The 21,036-nt window shown below is 31.2% G+C and overlaps 5 protein-coding genes and 1 non-coding gene across 6 annotated transcripts; 3 read left to right on the top strand and 3 right to left on the bottom strand.

The window, feature by feature from the left end:
• Positions 1-539: 539 nt before the first annotated feature.
• On the top strand, positions 540-8,300 carry LOC129912046 (UDP-glycosyltransferase UGT5-like). The gene is made up of 7 exons (XM_055990144.1): positions 540-553; positions 1,020-1,556; positions 1,613-1,781; positions 1,841-2,478; positions 6,768-7,304; positions 7,355-7,523; positions 7,581-8,300. Exons 1-7 carry the CDS (start codon positions 540-542, stop codon positions 8,298-8,300), a joined length of 2,784 nt encoding a protein of 927 aa, XP_055846119.1.
• Positions 8,301-8,854: 554 nt separating this feature from the next.
• On the top strand, positions 8,855-8,929 carry Trnav-aac (transfer RNA valine (anticodon AAC)). Its single transcript has one exon. It is a non-coding gene; the product is annotated as a tRNA-Val (tRNA).
• A 61-nt stretch (positions 8,930-8,990) lies between these two features.
• LOC129921509 (UDP-glycosyltransferase UGT5-like) lies at positions 8,991-10,726 on the bottom strand. The gene is made up of 3 exons (XM_056003367.1): positions 10,051-10,726; positions 9,799-9,967; positions 8,991-9,731 (listed from the first exon to the last, which is right to left on the bottom strand). The coding sequence occupies exons 1-3, from the start codon at positions 10,713-10,715 to the stop codon at positions 9,006-9,008; spliced, it is 1,560 nt and encodes a 519-aa protein (XP_055859342.1). The 5' UTR covers positions 10,716-10,726; the 3' UTR covers positions 8,991-9,005.
• A 2,008-nt stretch (positions 10,727-12,734) lies between these two features.
• On the bottom strand, positions 12,735-13,406 carry LOC129912054 (UDP-glucosyltransferase 2-like). Its single transcript, XM_055990156.1, has one exon. It carries the CDS (start codon positions 13,404-13,406, stop codon positions 12,735-12,737), a length of 672 nt encoding a protein of 223 aa, XP_055846131.1.
• A 1,129-nt stretch (positions 13,407-14,535) lies between these two features.
• On the bottom strand, positions 14,536-16,243 carry LOC129912062 (UDP-glycosyltransferase UGT5-like). Its single transcript, XM_055990169.1, has 3 exons — positions 15,565-16,243; positions 15,315-15,483; positions 14,536-15,261 (listed from the first exon to the last, which is right to left on the bottom strand). Exons 1-3 carry the CDS (start codon positions 16,227-16,229, stop codon positions 14,536-14,538), a joined length of 1,560 nt encoding a protein of 519 aa, XP_055846144.1. The 5' UTR covers positions 16,230-16,243.
• Positions 16,244-18,571: 2,328 nt separating this feature from the next.
• Positions 18,572-20,350, top strand: LOC129905884 (UDP-glucosyltransferase 2-like). Its single transcript, XM_055981510.1, has 3 exons — positions 18,572-19,266; positions 19,354-19,522; positions 19,585-20,350. Exons 1-3 carry the CDS (start codon positions 18,602-18,604, stop codon positions 20,308-20,310), a joined length of 1,560 nt encoding a protein of 519 aa, XP_055837485.1. The 5' UTR covers positions 18,572-18,601; the 3' UTR covers positions 20,311-20,350.
• The last annotated feature ends 686 nt before the right edge of the window (positions 20,351-21,036 follow it).

A 21,036-nucleotide genomic window follows, 5' to 3' on the forward strand; every position in this document is an offset into this window, starting at 1 on the left:
TATTCAATTTTAATTTTTGTACCATATACAAATATATTGTTTAAACAATGATTTGTACTTACGTCTTTCTTAAGAATTTCTCAAGTTTCATGCACTTCACAGAGGTTCGAAACTTGCTACTTTTATTACTACAAAACCAATCACTACCAACCATGAAGTAAAGTGTTTTCTGATAGAACATACATGCCTGAACGCGTTAAAAATAGTTTTCGTACGCTACACCCTAACAAAACCTTAAGAAAACGGAAAAACTGTGCCAGGTGTCGGTAACTGGCAAGGGTGTCGGTCACTGGGTAGTTTACCCTATTATAATTTGTTTGTTTTTATTTGTTTTAATTAAAAATATTTTGCTATACTTTTTTTTAAATTTTATATTTGTGCAAGGGTTTGTTATTATGTCTTCTTTTATTAAACACAGCAGTTTGCATGCATTCAATAAATTTTTTTAAAGTCATGTGTGCATATGCAACAAATTCTGACAGCAGTCATCCGTCAAAAAAACTGCGAACCCGAAGACTTTCTTAAGAAATAAATAGACAATGCCTTTAAATGAGTAAATTAAAATTTGAAAGAAATTTTATAGCCTCCAAAAATAGGATATTAGTAAAAATTATACATTTAACCCACTAATATTTATGTTCTAAAATAAAATCCTTCTTAACTCACCAAATTTTGTAACCACCCTGTTCTTAAGATATCTGTTATTGTTTATCAAAAGTATTCAAAATACAAATCTTATATTCATCAAAATTTGGGTTCTATCAGCTTGATAAGGTATTAGAGAACCTTCCTCCAAAACTATGATAACAGCGCATATGAAACAAATAACATATTGCCTTCCAACGTATTTCGTAACAGTTTTATTACGGTCACTGTGCTATTAACAACGATATCATGAAACTTTCCTTAAATTCTGCTTTCAGTTTAGTTTGTTTGGTTTCTTTTTTGGTCGGGATAGACTCCGCTAGAATTCTCGGTTTATTTCCTACACATTCAAAAAGTCATTTAATAATTCACAGTGCAATAGCTGAAGCTTTAGCTGAAAATGGACACAATGTCACAGTCGTTACCAACCATTTACCTTCGAAAAAGAATCTCCCATATCGCTATATCTATCTGGATGTTCCACAAATTTCAGCTGAAATTTATTCTGAAGCTGTCAATAAACGACCAGCATATTACAGAACAATAACCTCTTTTATTGATGCAGCTTCGGAAATTTCAAATTCAAGTTTACATCATCCGTTAATGCAGAAATTAATGGACGAAGAGTCCTTTGACTTAGTTCTACATGGATATTTATTTAATGAATTTTTATTTGGTGTTGCGGCTCATTTCAAATGTCCACTTGTTCTGTCATTCTCAGTAAGACCGATAACAAGTGTCAATGATATGATAGGAAATCCGCAGGAGTTTTCTTATGTCCCAACTTTGGCTACCAGTGCAAAACAACCAATAGGATTTTTTGATCGAGTTGAAAATTTCATCTACGTTAGAATTGGAAGAGAATTGATATTTCGTCCTTATTTATGGTTTAGGCAGGAAATGTATTACAGGTGAGCCTTATTTCTTCCAGTGAAGACCCTTCAATAATATTTCATTCCAATTTCAGAGCAAATTTCCCATCTGACAAGTTTCCATCGTTGGATACCATGATGAAGAATATTTCACTGATCTTTACAGCCCATCATTTTAGTCAGGGACCAATTCGTCCAGATGTCCCGGCAATGGTTGAAATTGGTGGAATTCAAATTAAAGAAAAACCTGATCCACTTCCTGAGGCAAGTTCAATTTTTCAACATTTTGTTCAGCTTCTAAACAAATCTTTCTCACTTTTTAGGACATAAAATCAATTTTAGACAATTCCACTGAAAACGGAGCGATTTTCTTCAGTCTTGGGACAAACATATTTAAAAGCCATTTAGATCCGTCTAAAGTCAAGATCATTTTTGAAGTTCTATCAAAACTTCCACAAACAGTTCTGTGCAAATGGAGTGATGACGAATTCCCAATACAATCCAATAACATTTTTTATAGAAAATGGTTGCCTCAGGATGATATTCTAAATCATCCGAATTTGAAACTTTTTGTTACTCATGGAGGTTTGGGTGGTATTACCGAAGCCCAATATCATGGTGTTCCAATGGTTGGAATTCCCCTAGTAAATGATCAACCTGTCAATGTTAGGAATATGGAAAATGCTGGTTTTGGATTAAGTGTGGATTATGCAGCTCTAACTGAGGAAAGTGTGCGTGGAACGATCATAGAAGTTTTATCAAATCAGACATACAGAGATAATGTTCGAAGATTTGCTAGACTTTATAGAGATAGACCCTTGAGTGCTAAGCAAACAGCTGTATATTGGGTGGAGTATGTACTTCGGCATCGTGGTGCTCAACATTTGCAAAGTCCTGCAATCTATATGAATACTTTCCAGCTGATGTCACTTGATGTTATCGGATTTTTGATTGCTGTTTCGTATGTAATTTATAGGGTTTTGAAAATTTTGTGTTTGTTTCTGATAGGAATGTGCTGTAGAAATAAATTAAAAAGAGAATAAATTTAAAAAACTCTATTGAAATAAATGTCTTTATGATAACTTATCTACTTGTTAAACTTATGTTTTTAGAAATATTGCGTCTGTGGAAAAGATACTTAACGGGACATCGATCGGTCTAAACTACCTCTATACCATCAATTCAATGACCATTGCCGACTAATAATGGAACTCAAACAAAAACCATCGTTTTTGAGAGCCAAATCGCCGGGGAACTAACGCTGAAGTACCGCTCCCGAACAAAGAAGGGAATTTCGTCAATTGAGCGCCGACGCACTTTGCACAGTTTTAAAAGCATTGAACCATCACTGTACAACGGGTTCGCGACTGTCAGAAATTACTTTTTTGCTGAAATGGATGTGGTCAAAAAATGAATATTCTTAAAAAATTCAAGTTTGACTTTTTACTTAGGACGTCTCTTTTTTTTTGAAAACTTGACGACCAATAACTCTCTACCAGGGTTACATAGACCTGATAAGTAATTTCGACGAAAAGGCGTTTTTCGAGCTGATTTTCAACAGAAGTTAGCACTGCGCAAACTGTATCTTTCATCATGTGTTATATTGAGCTCAGGATATCTTCGTGCGGTTACGCTGCGGTGTTTTGGGAACCTGCGGCGTTACCGTCCGATTGGTTTTAGTAATCAACACCGAGGCTAAGGGTTTCGATAGAGTTACGGTCGCGTTTTTAGCAGCTGTTTGCTCTTATTTCATGATAAAGGTTTTGGTAAGTAGCGGGATCCTTTAGTTTATTGATGTTAAATTAAAGCACTCAAGTGGTTTCATTTTAACGTAGCTGTCATGGTTGTCTCCAGAAAGCCCAGTCTATGCATCGGCAAGTTTATTTGTTGACACGTCTAGTGCCTAAGGAATGTAAGGGCTAAACGGTACCTTTTTGACTGTAAGAGATCTTCTTCTCTTCATCAGTTGCTAGTTCTTTTGGGCGTAACATTGTACGATCGTGAGGGTTACGTCAGGTACTCCAAACGGTTACACTATTGACTCTCATGAAATAAGGCTATTAAAATAAAATAAATACATTTTTTGTGGCATGTGTAAGGCAAGGCCTTACTAACTAATTCGTAAGAATTATTAAGGGAACCTAGAATTTGCATTTTAGAAATCAGTCTGAAATGCAAGGAAAAGTTGCACTTTCGTATGATAATCATATTTTTGAAAGCTTTGTCAAGTCTCAGAAAGATTCATTACCCTCGAAATTATAAGTGAAAGTGATGATCGCACTACACAAACGACACGAAGAAATTAGTCTTACTGAATTCTTCCCGTGCGGGAAGCCTTTTCGGAGACGCGTGGTACAGTATTACGAGTTGGTGACTTATAGCTGCTTAATCCATCTCATAACGCATAAACTCTATGTAAATCTACTTGTATGAATGTCGAGTTGTGGGGGTCCTTCATACCTAGCGTCAAAAAGTGTCTTTATATTTCAGAAAAATCAATCTTTGCCCGAGTAAAATGACCAAATATAATTAATGTATGAACATTTTTTATCAGTTCCGTAAGCAGATTGCTTCAATCATGAATCCTATCCTTGTTAATAAATCTATCTTAAAGAATCCGAAGAAATTAACACCTGTAACTTTGTCTTATTCATGTATAAAGTGAGACACTAAAAACGGAAGGCCTACCCACTAGTCGGAAGGGCGACCGTCGAGTTACTTAGCTCATATGGTTAGAGGTTAAAATTAGTGTCAAATGAAAGATAAGTTGATACTGAAAACAAAAAAAATAGTTTTGCCACTTCTAAAATGGGAACTTCCATGTGGCAACCCTATTTTAAAGGAAAAATTGTCACATAACTAACACATTCATATCTTTGTTGTTTGGCCAGATAAAAAAAATTTTTTAAATGTCAAACGAAAGTCAACGAAATAGTAAAAACAAATAATAAAATAATATAGAGAACGTAACCCAACAAATGTGGCAACCCCATCCAAATTAAAACAACACTGACAAAAGTCTTCTTTGAACAAAACAGTATAACTTTTTATGCACTAGAAAGCTAAACCATACACCATATTTTAGATAATACTCTCTTCTATCTAAAAAATATCGGGTGCCACCCCGCAAATGCACACAAGTACTCGGCAACCCTACTCAAATGCTAAAAAACGCAAAAATCACTTGTTTTTTAGATAGAAGAGAGTCTTAGCTAAAATGTTATGTATGTTATAGCCTTTTACTCTATCAAATATTATACACAAAACAAGTGATTTTTGCGTTTTTTAGCATTTGAGTAGGGTTGCCGAGTACTTGTGTGCATTTGCGGGGTGGCACCCGATATTTTTTAGATAGAAGAGAGTATTATCTAAAATATGGTGTATGGTTTAGCTTTCTAGTGCATACAAAGTTATACTGTTTTGTTCAAAGAAGACTTTTGTCAGTGTTGTTTTAATTTGGATGGGGTTGCCACATTTGTTGGGTTACGTTCTCTACATTATTTTATTTTTTTTTTTTACTATTTTGACTTTCGTTTGACATTTCAAAATTTTTTTTTATCTGGCCAAACAACAAAGATATGAATGTGTTAGTTATGTGACAATCTTTCCTTTAAAATAGGGTTGCCACATGGAAGTTCCCATCTTAGAAGTGGCAAAACTATTTTTTTGTTTTTAGTATCAACTTATCTTTCATTTGACATTAATTTTAACCTTTAACGTTATGAGCTAAGTAACTCGACGGTCGCCGCTTGGACTATACGACTATACCTTAAACTAATCTATCAGGAACGAAATAGCAATTTTTGTATACCTACCTATTGTTAAAAAAAATTAAATTGCACGACTGGGGTCACACGTACTTGCTCTTATGCTTAAAGTAACTATAATGTTAAAGCTTTTTATTCAAGAAATTTAAAATTTGATATTTTGAAGAAATTTCATAAGTAGTATAAAAAAATAAATCTGTTTTTATAATTAATAAAACTCCATTTTAAATTATCTTAAAAAAAAAAAACAAATATGCCATTTTATTTCTCGTATAAAAAGGTATTTTTAGAAAAAAATTTTTGAAAATTGTAGGAGAAGTTTTTTAAAAAAATAGTTTTTTATATATAAAATTTTTTTAACATTTTTCAAAAAAAAAGTTGGTATGCCATATTGAAGAAATAATTAATTTACACATAAAAACTAAATTTCAAAATTTTTCATTGATCCGTTTTCAAAAAATTGATTTTTCAAAAAAAAATTTTGAAATATTTTTTAAAAATCCAAAATTGCGTTTTTTGAAAATTTTCTAAAATTTAAATATTATCTTTACTTACACACGTTTGTATAAAAATTTTCATTTAAATCGGGTTAATGTTGTACGAGATATTCAGAAACGAAAAAAACCGTTCTATGACAGGTACCGTTAATAACGGTACAAAAAATATTTTTTTTATTTAAAACGTTGGCTATTATGTGTAGTACTACACACAAAAATTTTAACCAAATCGTTAGAGCCGTTTTTGAAAAAAATTAACTTTTCTATTTCCGTTATATGGCAGGTACCGTTAGTTTTGGTCATAAAAAAAAAATTTCAATTTCCCCTCTAGGGAATCACCAAAAACTGCTAACTACCAAGTTTGAAGAAAATCACTTCACTCGTGTAGGCTGCAGCTCCAGATAGAGACAGACACACAGACAGACAGACAGACAGACAGAATTGCCGGACCCACTTTTTTGGCATTCTCCATCATCGTAATGTCATGTAAAATTGTTATCTCGAGTTCGATTTTTTTTACGAATCCTAAACTTGCCCTATAGTACCTATATCGCAAGTAATATTAGGGGCTACCTAAGGGCAAAGCAAAACCGGTGAAATCTACACGACTCCTAAAAGTAATTTCCACTAGGTAATTCACCTTCATTGTTGAAGTTAGCAAAAATGCTATTTCTGATACTTGAACTTATATTAGGTAATTATTATTGATTTAATCAAAAAACAATAATTAATACTAACTGGTATTGCCCTCGAACAAACTATTAAAAATTTTTTTAATTAATAAGATCAAGATTTATACAACCCCCTTAAGTAACAACTTGCTGAATAGAGTATCAGTGTAACTTATATATTCCCTCAGATATGAACTATTTCACCAAATTGTTTATCGGATTACTTTGTATCGCTTCAAATTTGTATTCTATCGATTCTGCAAGAATTCTCGGTCTATTTATTACTCATTCCAAAAGTCACTTAATAATTAACAGTGCAATAGCAGAAGCCTTAGCTGAACGTGGACATAATGTCACAGTTGTATCAACACATCCATCAATCAAAGCAAACCTCCCATATCGATATATTTATTTGAATGTTCCACTAGTATCAGCTGAAATTCTTGCAGAAGCTGTCAATAAACGACCTTCATTTTTAAAAGCTTTAACCTCATTCATTAAAGCGACTTCTATTATTACAAATGAAAGCTTACATCATCCACTTATGCAGAAATTAATGAAAGAAGAATCTTTCGATCTGGTTATACAGGGATATTTTCTTAATGATTTTCTATTCGGTGTAGCTGCAAATTTCAAGTGTCCAATTATTCTATCGTATCCAACGAGGCCTACATCCAATGTCAACGATTTTGTGGGAAATCCTCAAGAATTCGCTTATGTTCCAAATATGTTAAGTCCTGCAAAACAACCAATAGGATTTTTTGATCGAGTAAAAAATTTCATCTATGTTAGAATGGGAAAAGAAGTGGCTTTTCGGTCTTTACTAAAGATAAGCCAGGAATACTATTACAGGTAAGTCATATATTTATAGTCAAGATCAACTTCTCTCGAATCATTTTTAGGGCCAATTTTCCATCAGACAAATTTCCATCGTTAGATACCATGAAGAAGAATATTTCGATAATCTTCACGGCTCATCATTTTAGTCAGGGACCAATTCGACCAGATGTACCGGCAATGGTTGAAATTGGTGGAATTCAAATAAAGGATAAGCCTGATCCTCTTCCTGAGGTAAGTTAACTTTCTTCAAGAGTTTATTAAGTCTATAATTATAAGATCTATTTTTAGGATTTAAGATCAATTTTAGACAATTCCACTGAAAACGGAGCAATCTACTTCAGTCTTGGAACAAATATATTAAAAAGCCATTTGGATCCTTCGAAAGTGAAGATCATATTTAAAGTTCTTTCGAAACTACCTCAAACAGTTTTGTGCAAATGGAGTGATGATGAATTTCCAATAGAATCTCCAAACATCTTTTATAGAAAATGGTTACCACAGGCTGATGTTCTGCATCATCCTAACGTCAAGCTTTTTATTACCCATGGCGGTTTGGGTGGTATTACTGAAGCAAAATATCATGGTGTTCCAATGGTTGGAATTGCTTTATTTAATGATCAACATGCTAATATGGAAAATGTTCAAACTGATGTCTTTGGCTTGAGTTTGGATTACAAGACTCTTACAGAGAAAGTTATGAGTAATGCCATAAAAGAAGTCCTATCCAACAGAACTTATTCAGATAATGTTAAACGGTTTTCAAGACTCTACAGAGATCGACCCTTGACTCCAAAACAAACAGTTGTTTATTGGGTTGAGTATGTGCTGCGATATCATGGTGCTTCACATTTGCAAAGTCCAACAATTCACATGAATAGTTTCCAGCTATTGTCACTCGATGTGATTGGTTTCTTGATTGCTGTTTCGTATGTAATTTTAAAGGCTACTAAAATGATTTATTTTATCTTGAAAAGGATATTGTGTGAGAATAAAATTAAAAATGAGTAAATATAAGTAACTTTTTGTTATTCCGATCAAAATAAAATGCACGACTGGGTCGCACGAACTGGTTCTTGACACACTTTTGTGAAAACCGACGAGCGTCTCTTTTGTGAAAACTGACGCGCGTCACTTTTTGAAAACTGACGGTCGTCAACGGTATGAATGAGTAGGTATATTTTCTTTAATTAAAAATAATTAGAGAACAAGGTCCCCTAAATTTAGTCTAAGATCCAGATAAAAGATCCAATAGAGTGCATTTTATTTAGAGTTAACGATTTGTTTGGATGCAAACCAGCTTTATAATATTCTTTGATTTTTCACGGGCTGTGAACTGTGTCAAAAGAAAAATGTGTATGCATTGAACCTTCCCAAAGTTAAAAATTGTTCTTGTATTTTTTTTCTTCCGTTCGTTTTTCTACTTCAAATTTGAAAGAAGTTTTTGTTTGGTCTCCTTAGCATCATTCGTTTCTTTCCACTAAGAACTACTTCTACCTCGTAATAAATCAGTCTCGTTTGAATGAAAAGACCCATTGATTAAATTAGAATTAAAACTATTAAGTGTTTCCGTGGTGTATAGTGGTTATCACATCCGCCTAACACGCGGAAGGCCCCCGGTTCGATCCCGGGCGGAAACAGTTTTTTAAATTTATCATATATTTTTAATAATTAAGTTTATAAATTTAAAATAAACTCGTATTAAATTAGTTTTCTTTATTCTTTTTTACTCTTTGACTTCGTTCTCCAAATCATTGATTTTACAAACAAAAAGATAAACTTGAAAACTTTGTAAATAACATAAATGCAAGCTACCAAAAATCCAATAACATCAAGTGAAGCCAGTTGGAAGAAATTCATATGTACTGCAGGACTTTGCATATGAGGAGCTCCATGATGTCTAAGGACATATTCCAACCAAAATACAGCTGTCTGCTTGGCTGTCATTGGACGATCTTTGTAGACCTTGGAGAATCTTTGAACATTTTCTCGGTACATTTTATTTGACATTACTTCGTTGACAGCACTTCTCAGTCCCTCCTCAGTTAGTACTGAGTAGTCAATTGACAATCCAAATCCTTGTTTGACAACACCTTCCATATTCGAGCTTTGGTCAGCAAATATTGGAATACCGACCATTGGCACTCCGTGGAACGATGACTCAACAACACTACCACCACCTCCGTGAGTGATGAAAAGTTTAACATTTTGATGTGGCAGGATATCATCTTGGGGCAACCAACTTTTGTAAATAATATTTGGAGATTCTCCTGGAAGAACAGAATCACCCCATTTCCAAAGAACGGTTTGTGGTAGTTGCGAGAGAACATTGAATAACGCTTGTAATTTGACAGGATCTAAAGTGCTTCCTTGAACATTTGATCCAAGACTGAAATAAACAACTCCATGTTCGGTTGCATTGTCCATAATTGATTTTAAATCCTTAAAATGAAAATTAGAAATATTAGGTACTTCAGGAATTTGAATAATCCATAAATAGTTTTCTTACCTCTGGCAATGGATCAGGCTTTTCCTTGATCTGAATTCCACCAATTTCTACCATACCAGGGACATTTGGACGAATCGTTCCTTGACTAAAATGACTATTTGTCAGAACAAGTGAAACATTCTTCTTCATTTCTTCGAATGATGGATACTTATCAGCGGGGAAATTCTTGCTAGAAAAGAAAACAATAGTTATTAACTTCAAAGTGATTCAACCTTTATGTTTTTTGGACCGGAAAACATTTGTAAAACCTACTTGTATAAATCTTCCTGATACCATTCTTGCAAATACTTTAAAGCAAATCGCTCCCCAATATTTACAAACAAAAAGTTAACAACTCTTTTGAAAAATCCCAGCGGTTGTTTGCCACCAAACAACGTGCTCGGTACATAAGCCGCTTCATTAGGGTTGCCAACGAGCCCATTTAAAAATGGCACAGTTTGAACCATAAATGACATCACAACGGGACATTTAAAATGTGCCGGAATTCCCAAGAGAAATTCATTGAAAAAATATCCCAAAATAACCAAATCAAAAGATTCTTCAGCCATTAGCTTTTTCACCTTTGGATGATTTACACTTGAATTCGCATAGCTATTAAATATGTCCATCATAACTTGAATTTTCTTATAAAATGGTGGTGGATTGACAACAGTTTCTGACATTTTACTAGCAGAATATCCATCGATATCGAGTTGTATGTAACGGTAGGGGGGATTTTTTTTTATCAGTTTGTGAGTTGAGACCACTGTGACGTCATGACCTTGTTCAGCTATAGCATTTGCAATGGCGCTATGAATGATCAGATGGCTTTTGGAGGGGGTTGGAAAGAAACCTAGAATACGTGCTCCATCACAAGACGCAGTGAGAGAAACTATGACTAATACACTTGAAAGCACTAATTTGATTGCGAACGACATGATGGCGTGGCACTACCGTTCGGCTGGAGAACTTGTTCGATACTGAATTTCGAACGACAAGTTGCAGAGCTTTTGTGTGAAAAGATATTATTTATCATTCTGCATGGGAATAATAAATGATCGATAGCAAAAAGCGATAAGTTTTAACCGATAGAGGCGATTATTGTATTAAAGCTTTGAAGAGCTTCAAGATATGATATTTTTAAACTTCAAAATTAGCACGGAGCCAGATTTTTTTTTATCGATGAAACGACAGAAAGGGTGCAATGAAAATTCCAAGTTTTCGACTTTGCACGCAGGATTTCTTCTTTAGCTAAGTTTTTACCATGTTTCGTTAAGATCCCAATTTTCTTTTATAGAAATGATGATTAAAGCCGGTACCAAATTTTTGGTTTTCTCTTTTTTTGAAAAATCTTAATTTAGCAAATTCATTGATTAACTTGAGACATGACTATGCAAAAGTTTCGTTTTTTTTTTTGTTTCTTATCAAAACTATTATTGGAGTTGAATTATTTCGTGTCATGGTCTAACGACTACTTGCGATATGCAAAAAGTAATTAATAATTAGACTCGTGATGTATGTATAGAATTTAAATAAAATATAATCATGATGATAAGGAATTTCTGTTTGCTTGTCAACCAACCTGTTTTGATTTTAATTACAAGCGATTTATTTTTAACTCAGTAACTTAAGTGGATAAAATTGATATTTTTGCTATTTTTGATATTTTTGACAATTTTTATGTTTTAATTTTAATTTTAATTTTAATTTTAATTTTAATTTTAATTTTAATTTTAATTTTAATTTTAATTTTAATTTTAATTTTAATTTTAATTTTAATTTTAATTTTAATTTTAATTTTAATTTTAATTTTAATTTTAATTTTAATTTTAATTTTAATTTTAATTTTAATTTTAATTTTAATTTTAATTTTAATTTTAATTTTAATTTTAATTTTAATTTTAATTTTAATTTTAATTTTAATTTTAATTTTAATTTTAATTTTAATTTTAATTTTAATTTTAATTTTAATTTTAATTTTAATTTTAATTTTAATTTTAATTTTAATTTTAATTTTAATTTTAATTTTAATTTTAATTTTAATTTTAATTTTAATTTTAATTTTAATTTTAATTTTAATTTTAATTTTAATTTTAATTTTAATTTTAATTTTAATTTTAATTTTAATTTTAATTTTAATTTTAATTTTAATTTTAATTTTAATTTTAATTTTAATTTTAATTTTAATTTTAATTTTAATTTTAATTTTAATTTTAATTTTAATTTTAATTTTAATTTTAATTTTAATTTTAATTTTAATTTTAATTTTAATTTTAATTTTAATTTTAATTTTAATTTTAATTTTAATTTTAATTTTAATTTTAATTTTAATTTTAATTTTAATTTTAATTTTAATTTTAATTTTAATTTTAATTTTAATTTTAATTTTAATTTTAATTTTAATTTTAATTTTAATTTTAATTTTAATTTTAATTTTAATTTTAATTTTAATTTTAATTTTAATTTTAATTTTAATTTTAATTTTAATTTTAATTTTAATTTTAATTTTAATTTTAATTTTAATTTTAATTTTAATTTTAATTTTAATTTTAATTTTAATTTTAATTTTAATTTTAATTTTAATTTTAATTTTAATTTTAATTTTAATTTTAATTTTAATTTTAATTTTAATTTTAATTTTAATTTTAATTTTAATTTTAATTTTAATTTTAATTTTAATTTTAATTTTAATTTTAATTTTAATTTTAATTTTAATTTTAATTTTAATTTTAATTTTAATTTTAATTTTAATTTTAATTTTAATTTTAATTTTAATTTTAATTTTAATTTTAATTTTAATTTTAATTTTAATTTTAATTTTAATTTTAATTTTAATTTTAATTTTAATTTTAATTTTAATTTTAATTTTAATTTTAATTTTAATTTTAATTTTAATTTTAATTTTAATTTTAATTTTAATTTTTTAATTTTATTTTTAATCAATTTGTATGGAAATCTTACCTGTATGCATCAGCTTGAAACCAATTGATTAAATTATTCAGCACAACACCTTCAATAAAACCAACAAACAGGAAATTCTTAACTCGATCAACAAATCCCATTGGTTGAGTTCCGCCACCCATCAAACTAGGAACATAACTGAGCTCCTGAGGATTTCCCAAAAAATCATTAATCTGTCCAACTGCACGCACTTGGAATGACAGCACAACGGGACACTTAAAATGTGCCCCAACACCCAATAGAAAATCATTGGTAAAATATCCCAAAATCACCAAATCAAAGGATTCGTCTTTCATTAATTTCTGCATTGCAGGATCACTTAAACAATTCTCAGCATAGTCACTCATAGATTCGATGAATTGAGTCAACTTTTTATACCATGGCAATGGATTGTCAGATCCTTGTGTGACAACATCTAGAGAAAATTTTGGCACAGTTTTTAGGTGAATGTGACGAATTTGTGAATTCTTGGTCTTCCATGGAATACTTGTGACGACAGTAATTTCATGTCCTTGTTTGGCTAAAGCTTCAATAACAGCTCCATGAATTATCAAATGACTTTTGGATGGAGTTGGAAAAAATCCCAACACTCGTTTCGAATCACTATTGGCGATCAAAAATGTCGTCAGAATAACACACAAAAACACAAATTTAAATGACAGCAACATAATCAAGTCCGTTTGGTTTGATTAACTTCTTGCTATTGAATTAGAATTTTGTCTTGATAAGATATTTATTTGATTTTTTCTTATCTTTAAAAGTTTAAAAATAATTTAGGTAAGCGTTTTGGTTTGTTTACCTTCAAAATTGAATGTTTCAATGATAACAGATAAACTTTAAATTTTCTTGTAATTTAATCTTTTTACAAAATCTTGAAATTTAAGTTATTTAATCTTCTTAATAAATTGATCGAATCATTTGCATTTTTGACGTGATAACGTCTAATACATCGATTAGTCTCAGGAGCATACAAAAAAAATCATGACTCATCCTCAGGTTCCATTTCCTATTAGCAGTGTGCTATAGATTGCAATTTTATTTTAAATGCCAAGTCCAACCCTACTAGCAGTTTTTCTATAATGCTTTACAGAAGCAACAGTAGGATCTGTAAGGCTTTATAGAAGCAAAATTGTGTGTCGGGAACTCAAGAAAAAATAAATATGTATCATGAACACTAAGAAAAGATTTTTTTAAATTAATTTATTAAATAGGGTAAATAGCGGTAAAATGACATGGTAACAAAAAAATATTTTCTAAACGCTAAGTCATAGAAAATTGAATTCTTTTTTATCCGTTGGATAAATTTATCAGGAGTTGGATAAACTTAGCAGACAAAATTCGTAAACTATGTAATTGGTAGGTAGACCTTTGTTAATGTGATTTTTAGGTAGAGGAATTTTTTTACATAAACTTGAGTTATAGCAATGTAAAGATAGAACACGGATTTTTTCTGAGGTCTGGTTTTCGAAATATGAATTTTTCGAAAAAAAAAAAATATTTTTTGGGATATTTTTGAGTGATCTTTTATTTTTAGAAATTTTTGAAAAATTTCAAACTCAAAAATTTAAAACTAGTACACGGAAAAAAAGATCACCTTAAATTAATCGGATTTCTGCATGGTTTTCAGCGAAGATGACTTCCCGTGGATTTCCGCTTAATTTAAGACGGGAAGAGCTTCTGCCATTTTGAAAAACGCATTTGTCTCTAGAGAGACAGAGAGAGAAGAAGCGAAAAAGAAAGTTTTATGATTTAAAATTTTTCACAACTGCAATGTAAAAAATAAAATATTTATTTTCCTTATTCCTCTTTACTCTTTGTCTTAACTTTCCAAATTTTTGATTTCACAAACAAAAAGATGAGCTTGAAAACCTTATAAACTACATAAACACAAGCCACCAAAAATCCAATAACGTCAAGTGAATTTAGTTGGAAGAAATTCATATTCACTGCAGGACTCTGCATATGAGGAGCTCCATGATGTCTAAGGACATATTCCAACCAAAATACAGCTGTCTGCTTGGCTGTCATAGGTCGATCTTTGTAAAGCTTGGAGAATCTTTGAATATTTTCTCGGTACATTTTATTTGACATGACTTCATTAACAGCACTTCTAAGTCCTTCCTCAGTCAGGTCCGAGTAATCAATTGACAATCCAAATCCTTGTTTGACTACTCCTTCCATATTCGAACTTTGATCACCAAATATTGGAATACCCACCATAGGAACCCCATGGAACGATGACTCCACAACACTACCACCACCACCGTGAGTGATGAAAAGTTTAACATTTGGATGGGGAAGGATATCATCCTGGGGTAGCCAACTCTTGTAAACAATATTTGGAGATTGTCCCGGAAGAACAGAATCACTCCATTTCCAAAGAACTGTTTGTTTAAGTTGCGAAAGAACATTGAACAAAGCTTGCAATTTGACAGGATCCAGAGTGCTTCCTTGAACATTTGATCCAAGACTGAAATAAACAACTCCGTGTTCGGTTGCATTGTCCATAATTGATTTTAGATCCTTAAAATAAAAATTCTAAAATTAAAGGAATGATCATAAAATATCTTTCTTACCTCAGGCAATGGATCTGGCTTGTCCTTGATCTGGATTCCACCAATCTCGATTAAAGCGGGAACATTTGGACGAATCGTTCCTTGACTAAAATGGCTGTTCGTCAGAACAAGAGAAACATTCTTCTTCATTTCTTCGAATGATGGATACTTATCAGCTGGGAAGTTCTTGCTGCAAAAGAAAACCTTTGCATTGTATTTTCAGGCTTTTGTCAACAAACTTTAAAGAAAAATAGCTGAGCCATAAACTTACTTGTACAAATCTGCCTGATATGATTGTTGTATATTATTCACCAATAATATCTCAAAAACATTCACATACAAAAAATTCTTAACTCTATCGAAAAATCCCAGCGGTTGTTTGCCTCCTCCTATTGAACTCGGAACATAAGCCGCTTCATTAGGATTGCCAACGAGTCCATTTGTAGCTGGAACAGGATGCATCATAAATGACACCACAACAGGACATTTAAAATGTGCCCCAAGTCCCAAAAGAAAATCATTTGAAATATATCCCAAAATGACCAAATCAAAGGATTCTTCAGCCATTAACTTTTTTACCTTTGGATGATTCAAACTATCATTGGAATACTTATTGAATGTTTCCAGCATAGTTTGAATTTTCTTATAAAATGGAGTTCGATTGACAACAGTTTGTGAGTGCTTATTTGAAGAAAATCCATCAATATCAAGTTGTATGTATCGGTAAGGAGGATTTTTGTTAATCAAATTGTGTGTTGAGACCACTGTAACGTCATGACCTTGTTCAGCTATAGCATTCGCAATGGAACTATGGATGATCAGATGGCTTTTGGAATTGGTTGGAAAAAATCCAAGAATACGTGCTCCATCACTTGAAGCAGTGAGAAAAGCTATGACTAATACACTTGAAAACACTAATTTTATTTTGAACGACATGTTGGCTTTGAAAAATTGTTCGACACTGAATTTCGAACGACAAGTTGCAGAACTTTTGTATGGTCATGATAATGATCAGTAAACACCTGATAATAACTAACAAATTTGCAATTTTTGGTGTTTGAAAATAAATTTTTGATAAATGATATCTTTAGAGATAAGGATTTTGATGAATTGAGATTTCCCTGAATGAATGTTTTTAGTTTGTTTGTTTGCATATCATCATGACAAGTCAGATTGAATTTTCGTTTTAATGATGACTATTCATTAAAATTTTAATTTTAATATTATAAGAATTTATTTTTTAAGGTATGAAAGGTCAATCAATTCCTTAAAGTTTTTCCTCCACAGGGCAGCTGGTTGATTTCAAAGCAGCTACACATTGCCTTCAACCAGCGAAAAAGTAAGTCCAATGATATCTCATTTTTTCAGAATATAATAAGTAGTTTAAACGTTATGAATGTTTAAATGAATAAACATCAATACATTACATTCATAGCGATCAAATTTTCATGTGATGAGAAAAGTTGCATGAAGTGACAAAATGCATCAAACTGTTTTGCCATCTTCAACCTCAAATATCTCGGCAATACTTTGCTTCAGGAAAGTTTATCATTAAGCTCTTTTTGTTTCGCATCAATAAACTTTTCATGAAAAAAGCTACAAAAATTAACTTTTTTTCTAAAGACAATATTTCCTCAATATTATTCTCTGACAACCTACTATAAATGTTATACCATCTGAAAGCTTATTATTTCAGCTAAAAATATTTTCCAAAATCATGACTGTCCGATATCTTCAAAAAATAAGTTTTCATCAAAAAACAAAACAAAAACAAAAAAAAATTATACATTTTTTTCCTATCATTAGGTACCTACCCGTTTGTCCATTTTTTTTTTTATATGTACCTATTTTTTATATGTACCTATTTTTTGATATGATTTTAATATTTTTTTGGATATTCATCATCAAAAAATAGATAATGTAAAAAAACAAATCGCATATCGTAAATTTTTGACATTTTTGATCGATATCTCGAAAACGGTTCATGATACGCAAAAAATGTGAATGCACGAATTGTAGAATATGGTAAAAGCTACAAAAAAACTTGTAGTAAAATGTTCGTATCTCGAAGGAAAGCCGAGTTATTGTCAAAAATATTATTGCGGAAAAAGCTCATAGGAAATCTTGGTCGAAAACTTTAAGTTAAGCTTTTTTAAGCATCCCCTACAACATATCCAAAATTTAGTCTTCTCGGTCATTTTGCATTTCCAAATGTATATAATGACTGGACTAAAATTGCATCACTACTTTAGAACCTGGGGTTCCACTTCTGGATTCTAACATTCTAGGTCATTTTTAAAAGTGGAGGAGCACTCTATATACACAAGATTGGCACTTTCCTAACGCAAGAACAACTCGATTAGTACTAGATTTTATACGGTGTCTCATGATTATTTCTGTAATAACTTCTGTAATAACCAGAAGATGTGAACTGTAAGAAACAAAAAAAAAAAATCCAGCACAATGTTTTGCTTCACTTTGTGTTTTTCTTTTGTGATGGAAGTTCAGCGTTGTTATGTTCCTAGCTTCAGCTTGTATCTTGATAATGATCTTCTTGAATACCAAAACCAAGTAGAAGGTCTTTGAGGTGACTGCCCAGTCAATCCTGAGCATCTTATCCAAAAAGCTATGTCACTTTTTTAATCTAATCTTACACGACAAGAGATATTCCTAACCTAATAATTTAACACCCTACTAAAATTAGATGTGTTGCTGAGCAATTTAGCAGAAAATAAGAGGCACTTGAGTATCCATTCGTCGAGACTTCCCTACCCAGCCGCATTTCGAGCAAGAAGAAGTCGATTGAAAGAGTATAAATAGGAAGTAAACAACAAAAACGGAGCTCTAAAAACTGAAATTCTTTTGGCCATTGTTTGTTCATAAATGGAAAGAAGTTTTACTTTGACAGCAACTCGGCATTGCATTGGTGCGACTGAGAATTTGGATTGTCATTGTAACAGCAGAAAGTAAAAGGTTTCAAAATTAATATTAATAATTTTTTCGAAAAGTCATCATGACATGTTAAATTGATATGCAAACCCCAACAATCAAACTAGGTACCTTATTCTCACTTTGTTTGAGGAAAACCCCCAATTCATTCAAATCTTTATCTTCAAAGATATGATTTATCAAAAACCTATTTTTTTCAAAAACCAAAGATTTAAAATTTGTAAAATTTAATAATCGACACACATTTTTACTATCATTTTGGTTATTGATCATTATCAAACCCATACAAAAGCTCTGCAACTTGTCGTTCGAAATTCAGTTTCGAACAATTTCTCAAGCCGAACGGTAGTGATGCCAACATGTCGTTCGCAATAAAATTAGTATTTTCGAGTTTCTTAGTGATAGCTTCTCTCACTGTAGCTTGTGATGGAGCACGTATTCTTGGTTTCTTTCCAACCACTTCCAAAAGCCATCTAATCATTCATAGTGCCGTTGCTAAAGCTATTGCCGAACAAGGTCATGACGTCACAGTGGTCTCAACTCACAAATCGATTCAAAAAAATCCCCCCTTCCGCTACATTCAACTCGATATCGATGGATTTTCTGCTAGTAAATTGTCAGAAATGGTTGTTAATCCGCCGCCATTTTATAAAAAAATGCATGTCATGCTGACGACATTTAATGGCTATGCGAACTCAAGTTTAAATCATCCAGAAGTGAAAAAGCTGATGGCTGAAGAATCCTTCGATTTGGTAATTTTAGGATACTTTTTCAATGATTTTCTTTTGGGACTTGGGGCACATTTTAAATGTCCCGTTGTGTTGTCATTTATGATCAACACCGTTCCAGCTGTAAATGGGTACGTTGGTAATCCTAATGAAGTGTCTTATGTTCCGAGTACATTGGCGGGAGGTAAACAACCGATGGGATTTTTCCAAAGAGTTATCAACTTTTTATTTGTAAATGTTGGGGAGCGATTGCTTGTAAGCAATTTGCATTATTGGTACCAGGAGGATTTGTACAGGTGAGTTTTGTCTCGGGAATTTTTGAGTTACGTTTCTGTCTGATTTGTTAACCAATTTTTTTAACTATTTTTTTTTTTGCTTTGCAGAGAGAATTTCCCTGCTGATAAGTATCCATCATTCGATGAAATAAAGAAGAATGTTTCTTTAGTTCTGGCAAACAGTCATTTTAGTCAAGGAACGATTCGTCCAGATGTTCCTGCTTTAGTCGAGATTGGTGGAATTCAGATCAAGGAGAAGCCAGATCCTTTGCCAGAGGTAAAAACAAATTTGTAAATCAATATCTTGAAAAACCAATTTTTTGAATTTTTTTGTTTAAGGATATCAAATCAATTATGGACAATGCAACCGAACATGGAGTTGTTTATTTCAGTCTTGGATCAAATGTTCAAGGAAGCACTTTAGATCCTGTCAAATTACAAGCCTTATTCAATGTTCTCTCGCAACTACCACAAACCGTTCTGTGGAAATGGGGTGATTCTGTTCTTCCAGGAGAATCTCCAAATATTGTCTACAAGAATTGGTTGCCCCAGGATGATATCCTTCCTCATCCAAATGTAAAACTTTTCATCACTCACGGTGGTGGTGGTAGTGTTGTTGAGTCATCTTTTCATGGAGTGCCAATGGTTGGTATTCCAATATTCGGTGATCAAAGTTCAAATATGGAAGGTGTTGTTAAACAAAGATTTGGATTGTCAATTGATTACTCAGATCTTACTGAAGAAGGATTAAGAAAAGCTGTCAACGAAGTTATGTCAAATAAAATGTACCGGGATAATGTTCAAAGGTTCTCCAAGCTCTACAAAGATCGACCAATGACATCCAGGCAAACAGCTGTATTTTGGTTGGAATATGTTCTTCGGCATCATGGAGCTCCTCATATGCAAAGTCCTGCAGTGCATATGAATTTTTTCCAACTGGCTTCACTTGATGTTATTGGATTTTTATTAGCTTGTTTTTATGTTGTTTATAGAGTAATCAAGTACATATTTTTGTTAGTTAAATCGAAGGTTTGGAAAGCGAAGACAAAGAGTAAAAACGAATAAAGAAAATAAATGCAAATATTTTCATATTGCAGTTGTGAAAGTGGCAAAATAGAAAATGTTCTTATGTTTATTTTCATCACTGTCCGGTTTCTTCCGTATCTGTAACATATAATTTTTGGCATTTGGGAATAAACAACCAAAATTTTGACGAAAGAAACATGCACGAAATAGAAACTAAAACGAAAGCAAGAAAAACAATAAAACCTACCTCAACAGCTTTTTTTCCAGTTTAAAAGAAAGAATATTAATTTTAATAAAATTAATTTTAACTTGTTGCAACCTCCTGAAAAATAGGCTCTATAAAAATTATTATTAAAATGTAATCATAATATGAAATCAATAATAAATATTCAAAAATACACCTTTTTTAGTTTTAATTTTGCTTTTACAACACTGAGAGTGTACCCTTTTTTTCGAATACATATTGTTTGAAAAAAAATTTTATTCGACGAATTAAAAAAAAAAAACATTCGAAGCACACATTTTGCATTAATTTTTTTTGTTTAATGCAGAAACTTATTTGCAATTAAAACTTGATTTTCGATGCAAAATTTTTCTTAGTTGCAATTACCTTTTTTTTTGTAAATTTTTTTTTTATTTCCTATAAAAATATTTTTTTTTTGTTTTAAATCCTAATGGAAAGCAAATGCATTAAAAAAGAAATAGTTATTTACATTAACGTTCCACACTTCAGAGAAAAGAGTAAATCCGAAGTAAAACGGTATT

The sequence above is a fragment of the Episyrphus balteatus genome, chromosome 1 (genome assembly GCF_945859705.1).
Source record: "Episyrphus balteatus chromosome 1, idEpiBalt1.1, whole genome shotgun sequence".
Taxonomy (NCBI): Eukaryota; Metazoa; Arthropoda; class Insecta; order Diptera; family Syrphidae; genus Episyrphus; species Episyrphus balteatus.

Excerpts from the sequence above, each read along its gene's own strand:
- LOC129912054 (XM_055990156.1), bottom strand. The coding sequence starts at position 13,406 with ATGTTGCTGTCATTTAAATTTGTGTTTTTGTGTGTTATTCTGACGACA.
- LOC129912062 (XM_055990169.1), bottom strand. The coding sequence starts at position 16,229 with ATGTCGTTCAAAATAAAATTAGTGTTTTCAAGTGTATTAGTCATAGCT. Across the intron at positions 15,484-15,564 it reads TATCAGGCAGATTTGTACAA|CAAGAACTTCCCAGCTGATA; the intron begins GTAAGTTTATGG and ends TTTCTTTTGCAG. Across the intron at positions 15,262-15,314 it reads AGCCAGATCCATTGCCTGAG|GATCTAAAATCAATTATGGA; the intron begins GTAAGAAAGATA and ends TTTTATTTTAAG.
- LOC129905884 (XM_055981510.1), top strand. The coding sequence starts at position 18,602 with ATGTCGTTCGCAATAAAATTAGTATTTTCGAGTTTCTTAGTGATAGCT. Across the intron at positions 19,267-19,353 it reads TACCAGGAGGATTTGTACAG|AGAGAATTTCCCTGCTGATA; the intron begins GTGAGTTTTGTC and ends TTTGCTTTGCAG. Across the intron at positions 19,523-19,584 it reads AGCCAGATCCTTTGCCAGAG|GATATCAAATCAATTATGGA; the intron begins GTAAAAACAAAT and ends TTTTTGTTTAAG.
- LOC129912046 (XM_055990144.1), top strand. Across the intron at positions 2,479-6,767 it reads GGATTTTTGATTGCTGTTTC|TGCAATAGCAGAAGCCTTAG; the intron begins GTATGTAATTTA and ends AATAATTAACAG. Across the intron at positions 7,305-7,354 it reads AGCCAGGAATACTATTACAG|GGCCAATTTTCCATCAGACA; the intron begins GTAAGTCATATA and ends AATCATTTTTAG.
- LOC129921509 (XM_056003367.1), bottom strand. The coding sequence starts at position 10,715 with ATGTCGTTCGCAATCAAATTAGTGCTTTCAAGTGTATTAGTCATAGTT. Across the intron at positions 9,968-10,050 it reads TATCAGGAAGATTTATACAA|CAAGAATTTCCCCGCTGATA; the intron begins GTAGGTTTTACA and ends TTTCTTTTCTAG. Across the intron at positions 9,732-9,798 it reads AGCCTGATCCATTGCCAGAG|GATTTAAAATCAATTATGGA; the intron begins GTAAGAAAACTA and ends TTTCATTTTAAG.